This window comes from Bemisia tabaci, chromosome 7 (genome assembly GCF_918797505.1).
Source record: "Bemisia tabaci chromosome 7, PGI_BMITA_v3".
Taxonomy (NCBI): domain Eukaryota; kingdom Metazoa; phylum Arthropoda; class Insecta; order Hemiptera; family Aleyrodidae; genus Bemisia; species Bemisia tabaci.
Window position 1 is genome coordinate 9,800,198 of NC_092799.1, and position 20,640 is coordinate 9,820,837.

At 42.5% G+C, this 20,640-nt stretch overlaps 1 protein-coding gene across 3 annotated transcripts in view; it reads right to left on the minus strand.

The window, feature by feature from the left end:
• Cph (BCL11 transcription factor chronophage) overlaps positions 1-20,640 on the minus strand; it is a 156,824-nt gene that overhangs the window by 58,183 nt on the left and 78,001 nt on the right. For 2 of the 3 annotated variants that reach the window (XM_072303026.1, XM_019048937.2), the window contains one exon: positions 2,816-3,307. In XM_072303026.1, coding sequence (XP_072159127.1) covers positions 2,816-3,307 — 492 coding nt within the window. Of the gene's footprint in view, positions 1-2,815; positions 3,308-7,467; positions 7,606-20,640 lie in introns of those variants that run through there. The other variant, XM_072303025.1, reaches the window with a different exon arrangement.

Sequence of the window (20,640 nt, forward strand, 5' to 3'; positions counted from 1 at the left end):
TCTGGAATGGACCGGGGAATTTCGGGTTCGACAAGGAACAAACGGAATGAGAGAAGGAACGGAGAGAGGAATTTGAGAATGAGCCGATCAAAGATTACGAAAAACGTTCAATTTGTGTAATCTTTATTCCCGTTTGTGACTCCATGAGGGGTGTTGTCTTGACTCTCAGTATAGAGGGACTCTAGCCCCCGGCATCACGCTGGACCTAGAGTCCCTTTATACTGAGAGTCAAGACAATGCGAATCCATTTCTGATTGGTTAACCGGATTTTAGGCCTTCACAGTGTCACAAACAGGAATAGAGATTACATTTTCACCAATTGCAAAGATTATAATCTGGAATGGACCGGGGAATTACGGGTTCGACAAGGAACAAACGGAATGAGAGAGGGAACGGAGAAAGGAATTTGAGAATGGGCCGATCAAAGATTACGAAAAACGTTCAATTTCTGTAATCTTTATTCCCGTTTGTGACATCCATGAGCCAAATTGTCTTGACTCTCAGTATAAAGGGACTCTAGCTGGACCGTTCCTCGGCTGTCAGAAATCCCGTATTTTGTAAAATATATGAAATCGAACATTGGCGTATCCAGCAAATTGGCAACATTGTCTTCCTCCGTTTAAACCTGTGAAAATATATCGAGTCTTAGAGTTGCCAGGTGCTCCGACAAGAATCGATTATTTAGCATAGGCTTAAATGGAGGAAATCTGGTGTTGCCAAATTGCTGGATCCGTCTCTGAAATCGAAAGAGTAACGCGGAACGCGTAACAACTTGTTCCTTTAAAACAGCCTAGTGGAAATATTATTACCAAGTGGAAAAATAAATTTCTACAATATAGAGTAGTTTGAAAATGTGACATTTTTTTAAAGTCCTAAAATAATTATTATGTTTCCATTTTTTTCCCCCAGGACCCGTCTGTCAGCGAGTAATTCTTTGCGCCGGAGCGAAAAAAATCCGTAGTTTCGGCGCAAAAACACGGCGAAAACAGTATAATATTAAAATCGCAGTAATTATTAAACCAGGTATGATTGCGTCACACATAGGTAGCGATGAGAGCCAGATAAAGCATCCCACGCCAAAAAGAGAAAGAATCGGTCGAAACACACGAAGAAGAGAGAAAGAGATCCGAGTATCGAGATTGGCGAGAAAGGAGCAGCGAAAAAATCTGAAAAATCCTCGCTGACGAAGATGATGATGACCAAACGGACAAGTCTTCGCTGGGGCATATTATCGTCGTATCTCGATTTCCGTGGGAGCCACAGAAAGCATGGAATTATATGTAAAATAAGGCCTAGTTGGAAATTGAGATACGCTATTTTCCCACAGGGGCGACGAATTTTGCGGCCAGATGTCGGAATGTGGCAGGCTTTTGCTTCAGGTGCCCGGTACCACAACTCAGCGGCCGAATGAAGGTCACTATCAAATGTGTTAATCCGTTTAATTGTCCGGACAGTTCACCGAGAGTTTTGCTTTGAGGAGACATCCACTTTCCCGGAACACGTTTGCCAACTTGAGAGTGAAAAAATATTTTACAGAAATCGGAAATTTAATCGAAAGTGGATGATGGAGCTAGAGCTGTGTTTAAAAATGAATAATGATACAGGGCAGGGATTTCCGATTTTAGCTTTTGATTTTTGGAACAGCGGATAGGAATACCTAGAGTCCCTTACTGAGAGTCAAGACAACACCCTCTCATGGAGTCACAAGGTTACAGAAATTGAACGTTTTTTGTAATCTTTGATCGGCCCATTCTCAAATTCCTCTCTTCGTTCCTTCTCTCATTCCGTTTGTTCCTTGCCGAACCCGTAATTCCCTGGTCCATTCCAGATTATAATATTTGCAATTGGTGAAAATGTAATCTTTATTCCTGTTTTTGACACTGTGAAGGCCTAAAATACGGGAACCAATCAGAAATGGATTCACATTGTCTTGACTCTCAGTATAAAGGGACTCTAGGAATACCCATTGAGCGATATAGTGGTGCAGAATAATTTTTTGTTCGACTTGGCATGCGCGCCAGTGGCCAACTACTTGAATTCATAGCATGCTCGTTCGCTGTTTGCGACCAAGCTTGAATTCATAGCATGCTCGTTCGCTGTTTGCGACCAAGCTTGAATTTGGCGAAAATTAAAGTATGCCTACTTTAATCTTTAATCCTGCTGCTAATCCGGCCGCGAAGATGACACGCCGCATCGATGGAATTCACTCCCACCGTGAGAAACGGCTCTGGTCATCCTCTGGATTCTCTGATAGTAGTGTGTCAAGGAAGGAGATCAAACTTTCGCCGTTGCCAAAAAGACGATTAGTATTTCCGCACCCATAAAGCTAGCAGCGGAAGTTTTCCCAAAAAAAAAAAACCGAAGTTGGAGTTTTTGTTGGTCTTCGCTGGTGCCTTAGAAAAGTTGGCTAGTCAAATTTCGACTGGAGCTTTAAAGTTTTGATACGTGGAAATTCACTCAATTAAAACTCCTCGACATCTTGTCCTCCAAAACGTAACACGAAAGCGAAAATTTTGAAACATTCGGATCGAGCGATATGTCAGAGTTGCGACAGAATTTAGAAAATAAAATTCCCTGGTAATTTGAGATATGCAAGATGGTTAATAAGACATAATTAGTAATAGTTTCCACATGAAATTTGATATTCGAAACGTCGAACCCATTCTAGACAGCGAATAAAGATGACTTAAAAATCTTTCCCCGAGCTGAGATTCCGAACCTAAAATTCCTTTACAGATCCTGAGTCTCCCTGATTGTGGCAATCCTGATGTTTCGCAACTTTCACCTTCAAAATGAACTGAAAAAGAGGACTCACCAGAATTCGTAGTATTCGATTCAGCGTCGACGCAATCGGCGCGAATCTTCTTGAGGACAGCGTCCTCTGGCGACGAAAGATCAGACTCCTGCTTGATCTTCCTGGACTTGATGATATCCTCATCTAAGGAGTCGACATCCATCTCGTGATGCCTGAGCAGGGGGCTTTCCAGTGACGAGGACCTCCTTTTGGGGGTGGAGCAGCGAGGGTCATCCTCGCCGAGGGGTGGCGTGCAGATCCTCCCCGAGGTCGAGGAGGACTTCTTGATCGGGGCTGAGATGCTCGGGCGCCGCGCCACGAGGGCCAGCGAATCGGCGTCGCCCTCGCCGGAGGGTGGCAGGTGGTTCTCGTGTCCACCGGGGAAGTTCTCCTTGTTGCACGAGTGGACTTTGTGCTGGATGAACTTGACGATGTCGCCCAGGACGAAGGGTTTCTGACAGACGCCGCAGGTTAGGATGTCTTGCGAGGAGGGGGTTTCCCCATCTGCGTCCGCTGAAACACACGAGATGATAACTTGTAAAGAACGGGTGAGAAATCATAGGCATATTGGAAAAAGCCCCTTCGATTTGACGAGTAGGCAACTCGTCTTTGTCCGCTAAAACATACAGGCGACGACTTGTAAACATCAAACGAATAGGGTAAGGAATCATGGACTTATTGGAAAACGCTCCTTCCAGTTGACGAGTAGGCAGAGATTGAGGGGACGGTGGTGACTCGATAAAACTCAAGTCACAACCAATTTTAGGTAACGTGAAATCGAGATAATTGGTCCCGTAGTTTCATTTTTAATAAATAATACTGCAGCTGATAAAAAATCCGAGAATTAAGGGAAAAATCAACTTAAATTTGGCGAAAAAGCGAGGAATCATTACCACGCACGCACAATAGGTTAATGAAGATTTTAAAGGATGGATGAAGAATCGGGCTCAGATTGCTGAACTATAGAATAAACACGGTAAAAAGGAAATTTCACAAATTTGTTTTATGAATTTCATAAATTTCTGAACATAGACGACATTAGAGAGAGTAGTAGTTCTGCGGAGATTTCAGCGACATTTCCTCGTAATTATGAATCTGTGTTACGGCAAAAAATCGGATAAAAACACAGTAAAAAAGAGCGATCGGGTACATCAAAATTTGGACGGAACATTGTTAATGCCATTGACGCTGGGACGAATCATATCCGTTGCAAATTTGAAGGTTAGTTCTGACGTCAACAGACATTTCGGAACAAGAGTAGACAGTCGCAAATTACGAAACCTTATTCCCAGAAATCATACAGGCGAAATGACTAATTAACCCGACGGATTTTAATTTTAAAAAGAAATCTCAGTGATGGAAACTAGCACTGATTCTCTCAAATTAATGTCAAACGCATATCGTCGGTGAAACTACCAAACCACGTATCTCGTTTGCGGTGTTTAAAAATCTACGCTCACATTTTATTTTTTTGAAGTAGACCAAATCGATATCATTCCTTGAAATTTTCACGGAATTTTCTCCGCACAAAGAGGAAAAATCACAGAAATTTTCAAGACTGGATGTTAAGTAGTTTTTCATTTAAAAAATAAAGTATGACAGGAAGTCTGCGACGTCGCAAACCGAGATACGTGGTTTTGTAGTTTCACCGTCGATATAACAACACACATAGGTTTAAGTTTCTATGTTCATTGAGGCACAACGCGAACATAATTAATGAATAAATGGATAAGCGAACACGTATAAGGAATAAACAAATCGATAATTATGAGCAAAAATACTCTAGATTTTTCAATCACAAAGTGCAATATCTACCGTCCTATATGTTAAAATAAAGGACCGGTTTAATACTATTCTACCATCCACAGCAAAAACGTAGTATCTCCATGGTCAATTTTTTCAGTTTTCTCTGACCAAGTGTTACATTACCCAAAACCACGCACTGGAAAAAAAAACACATTGGATCTTGAGTCCAGACTCTTAAAAACATCGACAAGCAAAAATACTCTTGATTCAATCGGATTTTTGCTTAAATCAAGAGCCAATCCTCTTAATTTCAGCGGATACCCATCTGATTTAAGCTTAAATCTGATTGAATCAAGAGTATTTTTTCTTGTCAATGTTTTCAAGAGTCTGGATGACTCTAGATCCAATGTGTGTGTGTTTTTTTTTTCCAGTGTGAACATAAAATATTTAATTCTAAAATTATTGTAGCTACCATTGAAAATTCAAACATACAAAATAAAGCATCGTGATTACCACGTTTTCTCGTGATAGGACAGTAGGTATGTGTAGAAGAAAAAAGTTACGAATTCTTGCTTTGGACGGCACTGTCGCGCCAAAAATACAAAAAAAAAAACAAGTTGGATTTTGCAATCGCTAGCGATAGCAATATTCGTCATGGGAACGTTAGCTTCTGGGATATGAAAATGTTAAGGTACAGTTCGTTTGTAGTATCTTCTGAATTGAAGGGGCTATGTAATTTTGTGTTGACATCTCTTTTTTAACATTTTTAATTATTTTCTTTGCATACAAGAAAGCTGTTATGTACCAATTATTTATTTTCGTTGGATTATTTATGGTTTTCGGAAGTTACCGCATTTAAGTTTCAGGTTCGCTTATTCGGCGTAAAGTATACAAAAGGTGTCCCAAAAGCACCGGAACTTGTTCTGTAACTTCGAAAGTAAGATAGATACAGACATGATCTTGATCTCATTTTAAAGATCAACTCAATACCTATCGATTAACACCAAGATCAGCTCAATCGGATAAAAATTGACCAAGTTATGGCACTTTGAAATCAGCGAGGAAAGTTTACGCCTACGGTTTTTAAGGAAGATTCTTCATCGCCGTAAATCGAAAAGTCGGCCTATAAAGTGATGCTTATTGTGTTTTTTTCATTTTCGAGGTGTCATTTATCAACATTTTGTACCACCAAACACAACAGTTGACAGTGCGTATTATTGCAAAGTGCTAAAGGAGTTGAGAATGCACATTTCCCGGAAACGGTCGGACTTGAAAGCTTCGTGGATACTCCATCAAGACAAGCGCGGCCTCACACATCGAGCTTAACACGTGAATTTATGAGTAAAAATGGAGTTGAAACAATCCCTCATCCCCCTTACAGCCCTGACTTGGCTCCATGTGATTTTTGGATGTTTCCTACACTTAAAAAGGAGCTTCGTGGACGAAGATTCGAATCGAAGACCGAAATCCAGAATGCAATTCAAAACTTTTTCAACGCCATCCCAGAGGAAAAATTCAGGAAAACAATGTTGGATAAGTGGCAAGAGCGCATGAAAAAGTGCATCCGGTTTGATGGACGGTACTTTGAAAAGCAAAAGGAAGTTATGGAAGATTCGGAGGAAAGTGGATACGAATATTAACTTTTTGAATCCTGGTAAGCGAAAAATCTTCCTAAAAACCGTAGGGGTAAACTTTCCTCACTAATTTCAAATTGTCATAACTCGGTCAATTTTTATCCAATTGAGCTGATCTTGGTTTTAATCGATAGGTATTGAGTTGATCTTTAAAATGAGACCAAAATCATGTCTGTATCTATCTTACTTTTGAAGTTACAGAACCAGTCCCGGTACTTTTGGGACACCCTACGTATGATATTTTTACTCTACACATATGCCTGAATACGCATCATAAGGGACCTATGTGCTTCCTAAGTTGCCAAGTATTAATTATTGTTTGATGATTGGTCTAAAACATTCAATACAACCAGTAAAAATTAACTGTCCCCTGCGAGATTCGAACCCCCGCTCGCACAAAAAGTGACATTTACCCGACGTCAGAATGGTGTCTCTGCTGACTGAGCCATCTCGCCGTATGAGAGCGATGGGAGAAAATAGCACAGTTAAGTGATCTCGGACGCTGAGCGGGGCTTCACAAAAGACGACCTTGAGATTTCGGCAGTTCGGCCACTGGCGTCATAAGAGACATCGGATTAAAGCGCATTACTCTGTGAGACATTGTTTACCTATGCTGTCATATGTCACAAGGTTCATCTCAGTATGGATTTGCGATCGCGGCAGTAAGCTGAGGCAATATTTCTGTATTCATGGATTAAATCCATCAATCGAGTTCTGATTTTGGCTCATATATCCGTAACGGGTCCTCCAGAGCAATTTTCCACCTTGTACGATGGTTATTATTTCTTTATACACTATGTTTAAAATTTGAGGTGGGATAATGGCGGCTTCTCAAGAACACCGAGGTAGGCGATCTTTTGCACCAACGAACAGAAAACTGATGGCGAAAAATAACCAATCAGAACCTCCCAAAAAAAAGAATTTGCCTAAAAACGGAACTTCGTGGTTCTGCGCAGATTTACCAGTCAGACACGACATCTTAAGGTGGAAAAAAACTCGCTGAAAGCGAATTTTAGCAATCAACACAACTTGACGTAGAGACATGATTGGCTAAAAAATACAACGGTTTTTGATACATCGGAAAATCAACCAAAAATCGGAGACTGGGCGAAACGCTCAAGGTCGCAGAGGTATAGGGAATCCCATAGCGAAAGCAACGGAACGATTCTAATATCATGGGGAACTCCGTTCCCATGACAAAATAAACCCGGTGTTAAAATTATTAACGAACAGTTCGATTGAAAAATAACGCCTACAACTTCACGACAGAATATAACACCAAAGAAAAAATACCTTTACGAAGACTCAAATATCTAACAAGCTCCAGAAGAGTTCCCATGGGTCGCGGCGAAAGAACGGTCAAGCGGGAACGCTGAGTGGTGGGGCGGAACGAGAGAGGGAACGCGGGGCCGGACCGAGCGCGAGAAAATGACTGATGGAATGAGCACGACGCCGCGGCAGCGAGAGGTGGACCGGAGCGGAAAATCGAGCGTGGACGAGTGGTCATCCATTGGTCAGCGCCGCGGTGCGTGGCCCCCATTGGTCAGCCGCTGACCGGCGCGCCGGCGAGAGACCGCCTACGAGTTCGCCTCGCCGCTCACCGCGTAACTCCTCGGCAAAAACCTATGCGTGAACGCGGTTTTAACCCGGGGTTTCGTTCCCGTTCATCGTTCGATACAAAACCGCCTAATTTGGAATTGAAACTGTGGGCGGATAGGCTGTTTTAGCCGAGAGCGGTCTCGATTGGTCAGCCCCTGACCGGCGCGTGAACAGCTGCGGCCGGAGACCGCCTACTGCCTCGCTGAACGCTCTAATTCCCTTTCTCGCGGTGTTCGTTCGGAATAAAACACCACATCTCGTCGTTTTCGTATCGCGTTATCAAACCACTTAACTTCCAAAAAATCGGGAAAGACTCTCGAATTTCGGTTTGGTTCAAAATGACATACCTGCCTTTGGTTTCCCTATGAAGAAAGGACGGTTTTACAGACGTGTTGACGGACTTGGTCTCCACCGATTCGGTTTGGAATCGAACGCAGTTACGATGTTTCTGATTAGGACGACCACCCTTTTCAAGGAATCGGGATTTTGACGCCAACCCCCACGCAACAATGGGGCCACCTTTCGCCTTTGGCCTTTCATTCCGATTCTCGGCGATGGGATTTGCCAGCAAAACAAACCCCCTCCCCCTCTCCCCCCTCCCCCTCTCCCCCCTCTCCGGGGCCCGATGGGCAGCTTTTGTTGTTGCAGCTTATTCACCCGTAAATCGAGCGTGAATGCAGTCAAATTTGTAGGTGCGACGGGCGCGGGACAAACCGCACTATTAGCCTTCTATTATTCATGCGGTGGCCGTAATTTTAGCCTTTCCTCCCGTCCGGAGAGATGCGAAAGAAAGGTTGGCGATGGGCAGGATAGGATGCCCGATGCGCCTGGGTTTCTGTCTATCATGACTAAACTTGCCAGATTTTCACTGAACCACATTTGGACTTCATTTTGCAATAAGAGACTACAATTTCTGGCTGATTTTAGAAGCAATGTATATGTTATAATTAGATTTCTATGCAGATAGGTACTTTTATGAGAGAGCCAGAAATTGTAGTCTCTAATTGCAAAATGTAGTCCAGTCCATTTGGATTGCACGTCGAATATGGTCGTTTTATAAACGAAGGAACATACGCATATACGTCCTTTCAATTTCGTAAAATTTACTCGGTGAATTCAATTTTATACAGAAAGCGTTTCTTTTCAACAACTTTGCTGTTTTAGTGTGGGTAATCAAGAGAAAAATCAGTGTGATTTACGCATATTTTGTACGCAATATGTCATACATTCACGGGAAATTTAAAAAAAAACGGGTTTCATAATTGGTTCTTTTTTCCTTCTTTTTTAAAAAATGAAACCGAGACAAATTTTGTTTGCAGCTCAGCGCATCAAGTTATCACGAAAATTACGTCTGGTACAGAAAAAATGTCTCTCTGAAAATCCAAAATTCTAGGAAATAACGTCGCCTAATGAAAAGCGGTCAAAACTAGACTGAAGTCCACCGAGAATAAAAGACGGAAGGTAAACAACGCAATAGAGCTCCAAACAACCAAGCGACAGGCGAATTATCCGGAATAATCGAATAAAACTCGCCGGCATCGGGAAAGAACCACGACAAATCGAATCAAGATAATTGCATCATCCTTGCGTGAGGTCCGTTGAGACAAAAACTTGACTCGAGGGGTCAATCAGCCGGACACTCACACCCTCACAAAAAAGAAGAAAAAAATACCACTAACCGCAGTCACTTAGTGCATCATAACAGTTTCATAGAGTCTCAGATTAACACCATTGATAACGCCATAAAAAACGACAATAGAGTTGTTTTCGGTGGTGATAAATGGCATTATAATCCTCGAGTATAGTAATCCGGCCAAAAAAACGAGCTTTTTTGTGTCATTTCGATGCTTTTAATGACTGGAGCGGTGCCGATACCATCGTTGGGGCTGACCACCCTAATTGATTAATAAGAATCGACAGAGTTAGGCGGATAAAAAAACTGTAAACAAACATTGGGGGAAGGGAAAGGGGCTGTTGCACTACTGGGATACATAGTCGTGAATGTTGGGCGAAAAAAAAACCCACCCCGCGCGACAATAGATATCGAAACGGTTTTTCGGGGGAGGGCCCACCGCGCGGGAAAAAGGACCCGATGTGCTAGGGTAGCTTAAAGGAGTTACGTCGTTTTTGACGCGGTGCGGTTTATCCTGTGGCGGAGGAAGTGATCCCGTCAACCCCTGTACAGCGCCGTCGCTAAGTTTTTTCCGATAACGCGCATTTTACGCTATGTTTACAGGGTGGTTCGGGAGGGAGGCTCGTGGGGTGGATAGGTGGGAAAAGGCGAAATTGGAGAGACTGCGAGAGGATGAAACATGTAGAAAAGTAGGTTTATAAGCCATGTGCTCCCTCCCCTCGGGCTAGGCCCTGAAAGCACCCCCCCCCCCGGTGTTTGTGCCTCATCAATAATCCGACCCACCCCTAATGCTTGCGGTGGGCTCATGAAAATTTGGCGTCGCTAATTCACTCGGTTTCGCCCGGGCATGAGAGGTATTGAGCTTTGCGTGGCCTTTATCCTTACCCGAACTCAACATTGCCCAAAAAAGATAATATAAAAGAGGAAAGAACTGAGCTTTAATCAGGGTGTATTTCCAGAGACGTGTCTTAATTAAGTTTACCTCGATGTGATATGAGTTTTGATGTGGAAAAACTACACAACTGAATAATAATGTATCAAAAGAGACTGAGAGAAAAAAATGGCAAAAAAACTAATTTTTCCGTGGATCAACCGATCGTCAAAAAGTTTGGTAATTTCCTTGTATGTTTTCAGTAATTGTGTATGGAGCCGTGGATAGAGCCTTAGTTCGTCAGGTTACCTTTACTTTTGAACAGAAACGATTCAGACTTCCTATCGCTCTAATTTCAACGGAATGTGATACAACTATATGAACTCTTGCGTAGCTCAAATTGTATGATCAAAAATTGAAGGCGAAATTGACGTCAGGTTGTGTTTTTGCGTAATTTTTTAGTGTCTCTTTCTCTCTTTGTGCTTGTGTACGTCAAAATTGAAATTAAATGAAGAGAGACTCGAGATCAATAGGAAATAAGGATCTCAAATACCTTAATCCCTCTTAAAGTCCAAGAGAAAAGCCTTTACCAAAGGAGCATTATTAGACAGGACTAAAGTAAACTGAGGTTGAAGAAAGAGGTGCGTTCAATCTATCGTTTCGTAAAAGCAGTAAAAATGCATGTTTAGCGAAAAAATGTACGTTAAACTTAGCGGCGAGCGCGTATGTTTTTCCTTTTCCTCGGGAGACGAATTTGAAGCGTGGCCGAGCTGAAGAGGCCGTAAAGTGGGCAAATTCGGGGGAGTCGTTAAACTAGCCCCGCGCAAGTTTGCCTCGATCCACGAGTTGAACTTTCGCCCCGACTACTCGTCCCAACTTGAAGCTTTCCCATGAATATATTTGAGTTCGGATGTAATTGTTTATGCGGGAACTTGAGTTTATTGGTAGGGAAGTTAAATTGTATTTCCCGTGCTCAATAGCCGGGATTTTCATTGTTAGCGGCGTTTTCCGCCCCAAGTTTCTCCTCGGCCTTACCGTCTTGCTCGACTTCCCTCTTTCTTCGCTTTTCTCCGTCTCGTTTCGTCTCTAAAATTATTGATACTGAATTTTTCTTTTAAGGTTATACTCATAGATTTACATTTTTCGCATGAGTAACTACTGAAATTACCTGCGGCCCGATTATTGAATCTATGTCGATACGACTAGATAGACGAAACACAGCTATCCATCTTAAACATACATTATATCGTATTTCAATGTTTCATCGTTTTGCTTTTAATTAATTTCGCCTTCAATTTTTTGCTTATGCAATTTGAGCTACGTAAGAGTGAAAATAGTTGTATCACACTTCATTGAAAAACAGCCCTCCGAACCCACATAATTTAACACCGCGCTTTGGGAGTTTTAAAATTCGAGAGTTCCCATGGACGAATGATGTTTTTCTGACTCATGAATATTTTCCCTTGAAATTTCAGATATTTTAGATTCAATGAGGAAAAAAATTGTATGAGAAAAACTTATGAAAATAATTAAAAATTTTCCTAATAAATTCTTTTTTCATTGCAGAAAACATGGCAACGTCAATAGGTACATACGGCTTTCTCTCTTAGCACAACAGTACACTTCCTACGCTTCCTTCTGTGAAAGCTTCTATTCGTCGATTCCGGAGAGGTATTCCTTAAAAATAGTACTAAAGTATGCAGAGGCGGATCCAGCACTTTGAGAACACCGGATTTCCTTCATTTAAACCTACGTTATATAATCGATTGTCAAAGCACCTGGCCCCTCCAGGCATCGATACGTTTCCATAGGTTTAATGGAGAAAAAAAAAGGTTGCCAATTTGCTGGATCCGCCAATGAAGAGCACCGAGGTATGTGGAGGCGAATAAACAAACAAAGACGGACAGATTTAAAATTTCCAAGTTTCCACCCAAAGCTGGCCGAAGCGCGAATCAATGGCGGATCCAGCAATTTGAGAACACCGGATTTCCCTCATTTAAACCTATATTATATAATCGATTGTCAAAGCACCTAGTCCCTCCAGGAATCGATACATTTCCATAGGTTTAACGGAGAAAAAACAAGGATGCCAATTTGCTGGATCCGCCAATACTGAGGTATATGGAGGCGGATAAACAAACAAAGATGGACAGATTTAAAATTTCCAAGTTTCCACCCAAAGCTGGCCGAAGCGCGAATCAATGGCGCGAGCGCGGTGAGGCGAGGGGAAGTGTGGGGGCGCGAATTTGAGAATGATCCGATCAAAGATTACAAAACACGCTCAATTTCTGTAATCTTTATTCCTGTTTGTGACTCCATGAGGGAGTGTTGTCTCGACTCTCAGTATAAATTAAGGGACTCTAAAACAAACAAAAATGGACAGATTTATAAATTCCAAGTTTCCACCCAAAGCTGGCCGAAGCGCGAATCAATGGCGCGAGCGCGGCGGGGCGAGGGGAAGTGCGGGGGCGCGACTCGCGTCGAGGATGCGCGGGGCAGCAGCCCCGGGGGGGGGGGGGGGGGCGGCGGCAGTGTCCTGGCATTGTCCAGAGCGAGAACTGGGACGGACTCGGCGGGGTTCCACAACGGAAGCGGGGAAATTACAAAACTGACGCTCATTCATCATAAATATTGAATAAGACTCGTAGTCAAAACAGCTTGATTCTTGTTCTAGGAGCCCGGCCATTATCATAATCTCGAAAAATATCATTCCTCGCGACCGCGATCCGCCTCGCTCCGCCGCCGCCGCCGCCGCGCTTTCCGTCCCGTCCGTCCGGCCATCCTCTTTTCACACTCGAACTTTATCCGTCTCCGGGTTTTTTCCCTCCTTTTTTTTGTTTCGATCGGAAGCTCCGCCGCTTTCCTCCGCTCTCCCGTCGGAGTCTCACCCCTTTGATCATTTGTCACGATGAGAGCGCTCTCGAGAGGGGTTTAAACGCCGGAAAATGTTCTCGCTCGGGGCTCGAGTTTCGCTCGCCGCGAACTGCGGAGGTCATCTCGAGGAAAACTGGCAGATCCTACGATTGGAAATTCGAGTTTTTTTTTTGTTTTTGTTTTTTAATTTTATTGGTTAATTGATCTTCCGTACAGAAATTACAATTTTTCCTTTAAAATATACATAAACATTGGTTATTATGATATATGAAGTGAGGAACTATACAATATGTGACATATTATAAGTATTCTCTTAAGATATTTACGATAAATATAAGATACTCAAGTTTTAGCTGATGAAATTTCGTGATTAAACTCGCATTAATTCAGTATCTTCATGTTTTTATTGTTGCTAATTTAAACCTCTTGGTTATTAACTCTTGATTCAAACTTGTAAACTCAAGGAGAGAAAAAAATCATCAAGGAGCGATGAAAATACAAGCTGACGATGGTTTCGCCTTCAATTCTGCGCGTAGACCACCTCAGCTACGTGAGAGTTAAAATAGTTGTATTACTCTTTGTTATTCATAAAGCTCTGATCTAAAGAGAATTAAGAAGAGGTAAAAATACGTGCTGGCTGTGATTTCGCCTTCAATTGTGCGTATAGGCCATCTTAGCTACGCAGGAGTTGAAATAGTTGTATCACGCTAAGTTGCTTATAATCTCGGATCCGATGGAAAGTTTGGACTTTTGGATCATTCCTATTTGAGAGAGGAGGTACTTCAACAAAACGCAAGTCGGCTGTATGTCGTCAATGATTGTAACGTTGTAACAAGAGAAAATAATGCTTAAATGCTTGTTTAACACGGTTACAATACATTATTGCGATGCTTTACTTTAATAACGTTATTTACACTGAAAAACAAAAATAAACCGCAATTGTACTATGATATTATGATACCTAATGTGTAAAAGTCTGCAAAATGCGGTATTGAACAATAATTCTACACTCCTTTAAGACCATTCGTCTCCAAAAGTGAGATTTGCTCGCGCTATCGAATATCGGCTGAGCATTGGGGTTGCGATTTTCTCCCGTCGCAAAGCGAGTCGACTACAACGGGGAGGGGAGGGCAAATAGAACCTGATTTCGGGCGGGACACGCTGGGACACGAAGGGACGCGGAAAAGAGTGGATATTTGGCAAATAAATTAGTGGGGAGTCTGTGCAACTGTCAATGAGGGTAATAGGAACAATAAAATAAAAAGGGTCCGCGCGGATATTGATAAGTTAGTGGAGAGAAGATTGGCTAGTTACCCGGGTTGTCTATCCGTCGATCTGAAGGGGCGGGAGGGTTCCCCGCTCTTCGCCGCCCCGCAACCACCCTCTCCGGCTCCGATTCGGATCAAAATGCCAATCTGGCTCTTATCATTTCTTCAATACTCCCGTCTCTGGGCAATTTCCCCGGCCGATATTGAGTCCCCTCCCCCAGAAACAACGTATGCGCTTCACGGAATGAGTTCCTTCCGTTCGCTACGAATAATGCGTATAAGTCGTTTTCGCGGAGGATGACTCTATTTTAGTCTATAATTCTTGTCGATAAAGACGAGGCGGTTTCTTCGCGGGCTCATCTTTTTCTATGAGATACGTCGGGAATTAGCTTTGATTACGCTTTTCCTGGGCTTGGTTTATTGGGTGCCTCGGAGTGGTTGGTTTTTGGACGGTATCGAGATTGGGGAGGTAAATTTGTGACGATATCGATGACGAATTATTGTGAGGAAGATATTCGATGATCAGGAAGGTCTCGGTCGAACGAAAGTACATCTGAAATGCGATTTGGAAATGCGATCTGATGTCTCAACTTTTAAAAATCAAGATTTTGATTTATTTGTTCGAAGAAGTTAATAGACAGTTAAATTGTCGGATAAAAGCCGGAAATCGATCGAAATAAGACGATTTTAAAAGTGATCGTTTCCTTAAGAAAAAGTAAAACATTGAGAAAATCTTGTTGAAAGTTTTGACCCAGAGAAGAGCCGGAAATTTTCCATTTGTTGGGTGGTTCTGCAAGAAATTGTTGGATTTGAACTGCCATATTGGCTATGCAAGACTTCCTGTCATCCCTTATTTTTCCCTTGAAATCTAGTCAACTTGATTCCTTGAAAGGTTCTTGATTTTTCTCCGTTAGCAGAATATGCTGTATGAATTTCAAACTATAAAGTTGACTTGTTTCTCTTCGAAAAAATAAACTAGGAACGGAGATTCTGAAACACCACAATGGAGTTATGTGATTTCGCACTTTAGCCATTGATATTCTTTCCGTCATGACCTCTTCGATTCAATTGAACAAGGAAGTCCGAAACTTCAGCCGGGCTCGAGTCCCCTCTCAACAAACATCGCGGTGCGGCGAACCGCGGTGACAGTTCACAAGGGGCGTGGCGTGAATAATCGATTATCGATATCTCGCCATTTGAAGCTATGGTAAAGAATCGATTACTAAGGTGTTCGCTGCGAACGCCCTGATAATCGATCTTTTTTCATAGGTTTAAATGGCATAACGATCGATATATCGCAATTCACGCCACGCCACTGCAGTTCACAAGGGGCGAGGCGTTAAAATCTTAACTGCTCAATGAAGGGTAATGAAGGAATTGGATTAAAGAAAGTTGAGAAAGAACTCCGGAGCGTCTTGGGACGCCGCCGCGACAGACGAGGGACACAGGGACAGTGCTGCCGGGCTAAGGAAAAACGCTGTATCAACCCTCAGGTGTTGCCAAATTCCCTTTGATAAAACATTTATTTCCTGGTAAACTTATGAATATTTTCCTTCCAATTTTTCGGATAATTTTGTTAACAATTTTACCTGAAGTTCCTGAAAATTTCAAGGAGAAATATTCATAGCCTTCCGCAAAAATAAACATTTTATCGAATGAAATTTGGCAACTCTCGAATGTTCATAAGGCGTTCTTCCTTAGCACGGGAGAGTGTGTGCCGTGTCACATTAATCCCCTCTCGGGCCGGAGGTTAAAGTTCAAGCGGGGGCGGGGGCGACGCGGAAACTTGGCAAGCCGCAAATCGAATTACGCGCGGCCAGAAAGACGCCCGGGGCGCCCAATTGGGACGTCCGAGAGCGGCGTGTCGCTTTCCCATTGGCTAATTCGATTGTTTTCCCGCTCCGGAGGTGCAACATTCGGATGTTTTATTGATGTGTTTATTGGGTCGTTTGGAGAATTAAGTTTGTCGTCCCGGGGAAATTCAATCAGGCGCCCGAAACCGTAAAGAAGCACCTGAAAAATTAATCAACTCGCTCGCAACGTGTTTCTTCCTCGCGGAAGAAACACGTCCGCCACGAAAAAAGGACACGTTTCTCGGGAAAAAAAGGGAAGGAATTGGACGGTAGACGAGGTACGAATTAAAGCGCTGCGTCATGTGATACTTCTCCAAATTTGACGTGGGAGACGATTTCCGGTCCGGCAAGCTCGGAGATGACGTCATAGTTCTCTTGATTGATTGGTTGGTCTGTGTGGCGAACTTACAGCAGCAAGTATTGTTATCTTGTTCACCGAGTCTGATTCAGATCTGTGTCGTTCGGTAAGTCCGATTTTTGATGGTATCAATGAAAAGTTCAGTCTTTTTTAATATAATCGAAGATAGCGAAGATATAATAGCTGTTGGTTTCAGTTTTTCTAAAATTTAACAACAACTTAAAATAAGATTTGCATTAAATTGTGGTTTCTATTGAAAAGATGGAGTCTACTTGTATATCATTGGATAAATTGGGTGCTACAACATTTCTGAAGTAGCGAGAACAGCGAAAACGCCTTCAATTTTTAACATGCAACACGCACATCCGTGGAACACGAATTGTTGCATCAATGCGCTACAGCCAACCTACTAGCAGTTGTAGTATTCCTAAGTTGAGATACTCACCGATTTGAATCGGTCGTTCTGGAAGAAGACTCGAGTCCCAGGAATGGGCAATTTTGCCAAAGGGGTTCAACACAGACCAAACAAAATTGAGAAAAGCGAAAAAAGAATTGCAGTATGAAGCGGAAAGGTTGAGCTACGCCCCTAATGATTCCCAGGTTCCTCCTCAAGGTCCAGTCCAGATGAGGCTGCGAACGAATCCCTCCGTCAAACAAAACCGTTTCAAGGAGTTTCATTCGAGGATGCGTAGGCCACATTCCTGGCGGTCGCACCTCTGGACCTCTCCTTTCACACGTCCCGAGCCAACTCCAATCCTGCCTTCCCGAAGAAACGTCATATGAACATTTCAGGATTGCCGAATTTCCGCCGACAAAATATACACTTTCGAGGAAAGTTAAGAATATTTCCCCTTGAAATTTTCGGATTCCCTAGATTAAATTACGAAAAAAATCCTCCAAAAATTTAAAGAAATTATATCCACGAGGTTCTTACAAAATTCACATCTATTGCAAGGAATTCGACACCTCTAAAATGCGCATACGTCGTTTTATCTCAGCGGGTCAGAATCGTAATCATAGCCCCGGTCGGAAACAGCGCCGAGTTTTGCGTGATATCAGACGTGGATGCATTGTTGATTTTTGCAAGTCACGGAGCCTCGCCGGGCAGTTGCATCGCCCGATTTTACAACCTCACCGGTCCATTTCCCGGATGACCCCCCCAGCGCATAAGAATGCTCATATTTTAGGGCTCATCGTAAAATACACGCGATGGGTTTCGGTACCGGGCGAGTCGGTTCTGACCGGCCGGAGAACAATGTGTCAAAGGATGACCTATTGACGTCTGTTCTTCTATCGTGCGAGGAGCGAGGCTGAGAGGTGTGAAAGCGATGTGCTGTGACACGTCTTCTCACCCGCGCTCAGCGGTCAAAGAGTTGAGGCCTTTGCTCTTCGCCGACTTCTTTGGCGAGATTCGAGTGTTTTCGCACCCCTTTTGTTCGCGGTCATCCGCTCGCCGAAAGTGGTGATTTTGATGAATCGGATTATGGCCACGGTTGGATTTTTTCTTGGGCTCGCGAAAGTAAAAGTGAGGTAGTGAAGACTGCCGTGCTGTGGAAGAACGCCGTGAGAGCCTTCTACTAAAATAAATCTATTATATTCGGTTCACCTTGGTGTCGTAATGTCCAATCGATTGATACTAAATCCAGTAATCGGCCTCCAGTAGTAGATTTCTGATATAGCTCATCTTGCGACTCGTAAACGCAATCAAAACGCATAATTGGATTACGTTTTGCGATAAGGAACTACTATTTTTGACTCATTTCAGATTCATCATACGCGTCATTAGTTTTCTTATGACAATGGATGATATCCATGAATGATACGGAAATTGCAGTACCCGATTTCAAAATGAAGTCCAAATATGACGATATCATGATTTGCATTGGTCGCAAAACGTGAAAATATCTGAAAAAGCACCTTAAAGGCCCTTCATCTGAAAAAAACACTCGCAGTTTCAGCTACATGAACTTTGAGCATCCAAGTTCGTACAAAAACCAAGTAAAAAAATAGAGGGAAAAAGAAGGAGAGAAAAAAAGAAGAAGAGGAAAAAGCAGCCGGGAAGACGAAAAAGAATAAATGAAGAAGAAAAAACAAAAAGAACTGAAAAAAATGGCCAGAACAAATAGTCTGATAACAATCTTCATCGTTATTTTCTGATTTTTTTTCTCTTCCATTCTTTCCTGCCACAAGACGGCTCGTTTCGTCCAGTTCTGAGCCCGGCGAGGGAGAGGGGTGTGGTACAGGGTGACCAAATTTTCCGAGACCCAAATCCTCAAAATTTAAACCGTTCCAAGCAGGGAATCAAAAATTCCGGGTTAAATTAGGCAGCTTAGGGGTCAAAAATGATGAGGCTGGGCCACCCGCCAGGCGCGGCTAGACACCGGTAGTCGATGTTAATCGCGAATCGGACCGATTTTTCAAGGAGGCTACGCTATTACAGTGGTGAAAATAGTGCGGAAAAATCATTAAATTCCGTTGAAGATACATAAAGAGTTCTGGGACAATAAAGTTGAAACTGGCATCGTCGCGCAATTAATCAGACCGGACCTAGGAATAGAAGAATGAAAAAGAAAACAATTATGCATCAAACTTTTGGGATCTGACAAATTGGAGGGCTACCGGGATCTCATTTTTTTGGGCAGTTGAAGGAGCTGGAAGAAACTGGACACTGGTATGGTGGGTGGAGCTTTAAGCCTCCATTGAGTTGAAAATAATACCAGATTTAATCTTTGTAATGTGGAATATAAAGTTCTCTGAAATCTATGTTATATAGGCTTGGTTTGTGCAATTATTTTTTTTTTCAAACTTTACCGTCCCTGCTGAAAGAGAGCCGTAATAGTAGAAAGAAGCATTTTAAAGCCATTCTCAATAAAATATTAGGGGAAAGCGACACCAGTCATAGTTTTCAGTCATATAGGAACTAAACTTCGGTTCAGGTAACCAAATATTTTCAGTGTTACTGAATTCTGTATTCACTATTAAAGTCCCTAGTTATCTGGACCTAGGGTTGATTTCTAAGGCAAGAAACTTCGGAGCTTCATAAGAATCGAAGTTTTGAGAAGAAGCACGCCGGGCCGAACGGCGAGCGTATAATTAGATGTTCCTGAAATGAGGGTAGTTTCGGGGTCAAATAAATCCTTCAGGAACAGCCTCTGCCGCAAAGAGGACGTTAAAAGTCGAGGCGGCGATAACTCAAAGGTTCAAGTGCAACCTTTTACGAGCGTCGTCCTTTGCGGCGGTTTTATAGATCCCGGACATTTCGGGTGTCACGACGGCTACGAAGATGACGTCACTGTTGATCAGAAAAACCTCAAAATCCAGAATTACGGCGAAAATAGGACCACGGAAAATTTCATCTCCGTAGACTAAAACACAAAAGCCTTGTTTAATGACACACGTTTGAGACCGTTCGCAGAAATCGGCCTATGGTTCTCGGAACGGTATATTTCAAAAGATTTATTTGCGTCTAGTTACGACAAAAAAATGGGCATTTGAACTTATTGTTAGAACGGAAAAGTGCGTCTCGCGTCCCAAAGAATAAGGGGCTTAACGAGCGGTCTGGTTTTTCCTCGTGTTATTTTGATCCGACGGTTTGAGCCTCGGTGCATTTTCGTGACGAGTTCGTTGTGAAGGAACGTAAATATTTTAACGGTGCAAATTTTAAGTCGTGAATTGAACTTTCACAGAGACTGTCGGGCGGTTTTTTTTTTTTTTTTTTTTTTTTTTTTTTTTTTTTTTTTTTTCTTTTTTCAAATTGTCACCGGGCTTCCATTTTTGACTGAACACAACATTCAGCAAAATTATGGTCAGAAATTGAGCTGCCAAATCTACTTCAAAATTAAATTGTGTGATAAATTCGTTGTTTCCCACACAATAGAACGTAACTCTATTCCTCAGTTGCGAAATCTACTTAACCATCACAGTTTTTAAGAGAAAAATGACTGCAATTTTTGTCCAAAATTTCGTTGGATTTCGCATTTGGTTTGGACAAAAATCATTGAAATTTACAG